Source organism: Pinus tabuliformis, chromosome 8 (assembly GCF_031772625.1).
Source record: "Pinus tabuliformis cultivar Carrire ecotype Pingquan chromosome 8, CPIR1, whole genome shotgun sequence".
NCBI classification, from domain to species: Eukaryota; Viridiplantae; Streptophyta; class Pinopsida; order Pinales; family Pinaceae; genus Pinus; species Pinus tabuliformis.
Genome location: NC_142294.1, coordinates 87,472,038 through 87,478,791, shown reverse-complemented (window position 1 = coordinate 87,478,791; position 6,754 = coordinate 87,472,038). Strand labels below are relative to the sequence as shown.

At 44.4% G+C, this 6,754-nt stretch overlaps 1 protein-coding gene across 1 annotated transcript; it reads left to right on the top strand.

The window, feature by feature from the left end:
* The first annotated feature begins 346 nt into the window (after positions 1–346).
* Positions 347–856, top strand: LOC149234269 (PR5-like receptor kinase). The gene has a single exon (XM_089368205.1). It carries the CDS (start codon positions 347–349, stop codon positions 854–856), a length of 510 nt encoding a protein of 169 aa, XP_089224331.1.
* Positions 857–6,754: the final 5,898 nt, after the last annotated feature.

The window sequence follows — 6,754 nt, the reverse complement described above, 5'->3', positions numbered from 1 at the left end:
TGCTGGACTAGAAAGAGAGCCTTTGACTCTTTCTTATGATTTTCCTTTCGCTGGTTTCTTTGGTCTTGAGTCCAATGGGCAAGTGTTTGAACATCCGGTTCTGTATATCCATTCTCTACGAAATCCCGCAAATCTTGTGAGAGAAACAATGTTTCATCTTAATGCTCCAAAAACCAAAGTTCTCCCCAGTAAACACTGGAACTACATATTTACACCAAGATTGCGAGAAACGCATCATACACTTCGACATCAAACCTCACAATATATTGTTGGATGCCGACTTCACCCCTAAAATTGCTGATTTTGGTCTCGCAAAACTTTGTGGGAAGGGAGACACCGTATTTCGATGACGACAGCAAGAGGGACACCCGGATATGTTGCCCCAGAGGTGTGGTCGAGAGGTATGGATCCTATTACAGATAAATCAGATGTCTATAGCTTTGGAATGTTGTTGCTTGAGATTGTTGGGGGCAGAAAGAATATTGATGTACAGGTAAGCCGGTCCAGTCAGTTATACTTCCCTGAGTGGGCTTTCAAGCTGATTGAGAGTGGTCAATTATACTTCCCTGAGTGGGCTTTCAAGCTGATTGAGAGTGGCGAGTTGGGGATGAGACTGAGAGGAGGAGAAATAGAAGCTGCAGATGAGGAGAAGGCGAGGAGACTCACAAAAGTTGGATTGTGGTGCATTCAATACCAGTCCAGAGATCGTCCTTGTATGATGAGGGTTGTCCAAATGTTAGAAGGAAATGGAGAGGACGTCCCCAATCCTCCGTTACCCTTCAATTCCTTGGCTACGCCTGAAAATCCTACACTGTCCTCCACGCTGAATTCTTCAGACATGATAAGTACTTTGTAATTTTATTCGGGAATCGTGAAAATACTTTGTAAGATTCTTCTCGTGCTGAATGGCCTTTACGAGAGAAATGCGACGCTGGAAAAAATTGTTTTACTAATAAAATGGGACGGTGGGATTTTTGCAATAATTTTTAGTGACATCGTAGGGAAGAGACGAGTAGGATTGCAAATTTTCCAAGAGATTTCTTAACATCATATTTAGAGGAGACATGTATATGTGATAGGCAGTTTTTTTTAAGCCATTTCCATATTATTTACTTTAAAATATTTTACTTGGTTAATATCGTGTGTATTATTATACATTTTAAATTATTATGTTTTAATGTCAACAAAATCATTTGATATTTTTAGAGAAGTATATGTTTTTATTTTTAATAAATATAAATATTTATTTATGTGTTGATTCTATTTTGTTTAAATATTAGTTTTTAAAGGAAATATTTAGATAATATTTTATTCATTAAAAGAACTGTATTACTTAAAAAAAACGTTGATTTGCACATTTATTAACGATGTTGGACTTTGGAACCGTTAGCATGTGACATTTTATAAATAATTTAATAAAATTAAAGAGAAATACAATTCAAAATTTATATTATTCATTTGTGAAGAGGTATTTTTTCAATCAAATTTATATTATTCATCGGTGAAGAGGTATTTTTTCAATAGGGGAGTAAAGAAGAAAATAATAAGAAATTTTGGTATAATATGTAAATATTATTCATCTTTAATTTTCATATAAAAATTTTATTTTTTTTTAACTTTGAAATAATATGATAAAATAAAAGACACCTTGGAAAATGATTTGAAAAAATAATTCGAACTCATGTGAACAGTAGTGAAAATAGCATTAAAATATAAAAATAAATTATTAAATAATAATTAAAAGCCAGGAATATGTTTCAATTTTAAGTTTTTATTCTTTCACATATTTAGGTATTTCTTTTACATGTCTTGCTTTCTTTTCACTTCTTTGATCAACTGTGGTCTTTAGCACATTGATTGTTATGTCATGCTTGTGACCCTGTTCTGGTGATGTTGAAGGTTTGTCTTTGTGTGTATGAGTTGTGTTTGCTATGTAAACATCTATCGCACTCACACACGAAGTTGTAAACAATGTCGCGCAAGTGTCGTCAACATTGTTCAATGATCTATCTCAAGGGTCGCACTTGTCTCTCTCAACATTTAGATAATCACATTGAGACATGTTGTCTTGTTGGTTTGAGGTGTCTTGTCGTTGAGTCATGTTGTTGGCTTATTGGGGCCTGACCCAGGTTCAGAGTTAAGTTAGCCAAACAAATCCCGGCACTATTGGCCCTTTCGGCAATAGTACGCGGAGCGCGGACTGAGGTCTCACCCGAAGTAGTATGGGAGGGTGCTAGAACCAGGTTTCCGCACCCTGGAGATGTTTGATGAGTTCAAGTAGTTCGCAGTTTGACCCTGTGCGCAAGTTGCTACACGCACTTTTCCGTACCCCACAACCTGATATATTGCCTTCGCGCAGCCCTACCGAGGGGCTGAACGTCGCGTTCTGCGTTATTACCTAAGACTTCAATGGTGTTCCAACGTTAGTTAATTAACTCTTCCTACTTGAGTGCTTTAAGTATACTTAACAATATAAACCATTCATACAGGTGCACGCAGTAAATAAACAATATATTTGCAAATCATATCAAACATGCATTAACCCAAGAACAAATACACAGAATTATGATAAAACTTCTCTTTATTAATTCATTCCTCGGTTACAGACTCGACTCCGCCCTGCGCACTCAGTTGCAGGGGTCCACGCACTCAGCTGCGGACTACTAGGCCTCTGCGCACTCAGCTGTAGAGCCTTCTCCTACTCTACGACCCAAAGACACACTTTACAATTGTGACTCAATCACTTAGACTTCTTACTCTTCTCTATCTTTTTCTATCTTTTACACTTAGAGCCTCACTCTATTTATACAATCCCATGGTCCGTGGACCATGGGTAGGTCTATCCAGCCGACATTACATTACAAAACTAGGGCGGACAACCCTGTGACTCTATTATACTTTTGCACCCCGTGCCCGTAATTCACGGAGCTTTACAACAAAATTCGGTCAAAACTTGGGCTTTGAGCCCCAAAACATGCCTTGGGGGGATTCCATGCCCAAGAGGCCCCCAACACAAACATCATGACTCGCCCTCAAGTCACTTTGTTGGTGCGGTGATCTTTGCGCGGAGTCCCTCCAGCTGTTCTCGAACTGTATGGAGGTCAGCAGCGCACTAAGCTGCTACTTGCTGGATCTGCTGCATACATTGTTCCGAGACCTCTGTGTCGAGAGTGCTTCTCTACATCAATGTGTGCATCCCCTATATGTGTGTGAGCTTACCTTCGATGTCTGCCGTGATGGTGAAGGCCTCATCGATCCAAGGCTGGACACGTGCTTTTAGGACTGCTTCCTTATGTCGTGTCACATCCACCTGCTCCTTCAGTGCTTTAGCTTGCTACATTCGTGCAAGCCTCTGGGTGAGGACCACTGTCTGCACAGTTCCTCGGACACTATCATACTGTTGTTGGAGTTCTCGCGCCTCTGTGTCTAAGCGCTGGATGTTGTGGTCCTCCTGCAGAGTTGTGAGGACCTCAAGTGATTCTTCCAACATGCTGGTGTAGTCTCGCAATGCACCTCCGATTTCCTCCAATCCCACTGTGCTAGCGCTAGCGTACTGTTCTCTGACTTCCGAGGGAGTGGATGGTTGTGCCTTTAACCGCAGCTCAACGATCTGAAGATTCAGCTCCAGCTGAACCTTTGTCATTTCCTCCCTATCTTCGCGGACCCCTGCTACTAACCTGTGGATCCGTGCCTCTGCTGGTATATCTGTCGGGATGGCCAACTCCAGGATGCTTCAGCAAGCGTCTTCAATCACCTGCACTAGCTGTTGATTTTGCGACACCAATTCATCGCTTTGCAAGCTTAATTGTTCCATATTTATCTTCTTTTCACTGAGGACTTGGAGCATGCAGCTTTCCCTAGCTCACAACTCTGCAGTTATCCCATCCTACAACATATATAATGTCTCGTGTAGGAGGGCAGCGAAATTAACACTGAGTCCTTTCAACGTGCTACCCGAAGGCCTGTCGGCCTCATTTGATGTCACTAGTGTCGCTTGTGGCAGCACTATTGTGTTCGTCATCCACGTGCGCAACATCTACTCTGCTGCCATGGATCTGACTGCAAGGTTGGTCGAAAGGGTACCAACCTGAAGGGGTCACGCCTGTAATTCCTACAACTATGCTCTGAGGGCCCCCAACACAATATGGTTCTCCTACATGAAATCTTAGAGAGCCTCATTGGTGACATCGCGCACCATCTCGCCGATGTCATGCAGATCACCCTCGGTTAGGGTGATCGGGTCAATGGACAACTTCGAGGCCTTGACCTTCTTCCACAACCTTGCCCGCTCTGCTGGGTGTTGGCGCTTCAGCTGTGTGGATGCGGTTCGTGGGTCCGCGCCTCCTTCTTCTGTTTCTGCTTCCTCTGCTTCCTGCCCCTGCAAAGGTGTTGTTTGGCCCTCGCCCACCTTCGCGGCTACAGCCTGTGTTGCTGCTGCTGCTGCTGCGACCTTTTCCTACTGGTCAGAATTTTGTGTCGCGTCCCATGCTACCCACACTTTTGTTGTTGCTGTTTCCTTCCTTCATTTTTCGGCCAACTGTGCGATGCGCAGCTTGGCCTCGTCTTTCTTCTTTTACGTTGTCAACTTCTCGATTTCTGCAATGTCTGGGGCACGCCATTCTAGCAGCCATGCCTCCAAGACATTGAAAATGGCATCGTCGGTGGCTACAAAGAGTAGCTTTGTCCACTGCTTTGTTGGGTCCTTGCACGCCCTGATATATATGTTATGCATGTTTGCCTTAAATTCTGCAAAACTCTGTAGACTGTTGTAAACCATGGGTGACAACTGCGGTTTACGGTTGATCCACATTCGAATGTTCATCTCCATGAGCACCCAGAAGATCTTGTTGTCGCATATCTTGTTGGCATCCTTCGTGGCCCAGAGCGAAGCGTACTTCGCGGCCTCCGGTAAATCTCTGTCAATTATGGGCAATTGACTATCCTCCAACAATTCCCCTGCTACGAGCACTATGGATAGCAATAGCCATGCATAGTGGAATGTTTTGCCTTGTTCCTCGACTTCACGGAAATTCTCTAAAAACTCTATGCAGAGGAATTCGAACTAGTTAAATTGGACCCCCTCCGTGAACTGTTCGGCCAGTACGACCACCGGCGCTCGTACCTCGTCTGTGCGGCACTTGCACATAACTTCACCAATGAGGATTTGGGTTGCTACACGTACTACTTTGTCCTTGACATTGGAGATGTCGTAGCCCTTCTTCTTATTTTCTAGAATGTACTTCTTCTTCATGGCCTCCGCGATGGCCAAATCACTACCCTTTCCTTCCGATATGGCCGCGGGGTCTTCTCCTTTTTATGGATGCCGGGAGAAGCGATGAATCAAGTCTACCGTGATGGGGATGGGCTCCTCCAGCCATAAGAACCCATCATGCACCAGATAGAGCAACTGTCTGATGACGAAAATGGTTATTGGGGTGCAGTGGAAATGCGGAACCCAAAGTAGTTTCAGCAACTCATCCTTCTCCACTCCGTGTAACCACTTCCGCGGCTCTAATGCTGTCACCATCCCCGCAGTGTTCTGCTTCATGATGTTTCTGGTCTAAAGGTGAGCGAACTTCTCGTGGTCAGTAAGGTCCCAATCTTCGAATTTCATGGTTGGCACGCGGTCTAGGTGCATGCCTTCAAACCTAATGCCATCTGGAAGAAGCGGGGTCTGGAGCGAGCTCTTGGTCTCATCCAGGTCTTTGGGCACTTTGGCCTTCCCTTTTTGCGGGGGACATAGTCAGGCAGTTTTTTCGCAGAGTGCGTATGCTGAGTATCCATCTCCATGGATTCATCTTCTTCTTTTGCGATGATAGGCTCTTGCAAATCTTCTTCTTCTTCGTCTGTTTCTATAGTGACAGCTTTCCCCTTCTCCTCCATCGACAGTTTGTTGCGCAGCGGGTTCTGCAGGGACACGCATACGGGAGTCGTTTCTTGTTTGTCCTTCTTGGGTCTTGGCGTGCGTGGTGATTTCTGGATTTCTGCCACAATCCTGGCACCTTTTGGAACATCCCCCATAGTTAGGGCTTGCGTGACCTCCTCGATGGTCACTTCTACTATCTCCATACCATCCTTAGTTGTTGTCATTGTATCTGTGTTGCAATCTATCACTCACAAACTCAAGGTCTCAACCAATGCTTGGCTCACAACACTAAGGGTTCTACTCAATCGCTCAATTCACAAATGACCAAGTGTTGTTTGTTGGGAAGCCCTTTGTATTTTATAGCACTTTTTGAATTTGAATTCGACCTTTCCCCCCAATTTCGGTTCATTAATGCTTTCTTGGCATCAGATTTTCCCAAATCTTGCACATAAATCGTGTCTTAAATGCCTTCCCCTCGCTCCATTTGGCTTCAAGTCGAGCATCCCATCGTGAATAGTGACTTGAATGGTCACTTTTTGGCCAACCCGCACGGCAGCACAGCCGCCCATGCGCGGTCGCGGACCTTGTGACTCTTTTCTTCTACACGCATCTCCAATATCGCGCAGCTCCTAGGGAGAATAGTTTATAATCCCGCGCCCCCTTCCAACTGCCTGGAGTGCTAAGACTATATTTCCGTCGGCTAGTCAGGTTGTCGCACCACCCATGTAGAGCTCCATCTTGCCCTCCATCATGGTTCCTGGAGAATCCCCACCTTTTATTGTTATGGTCGGCATCGCACACTTCACCATTTTCAACGCGCTACCCTGGTCACTATGCTTAGCAATATGCGGTCCAAGCCAAGGCATCAGACTAATCAATTCACAGCGA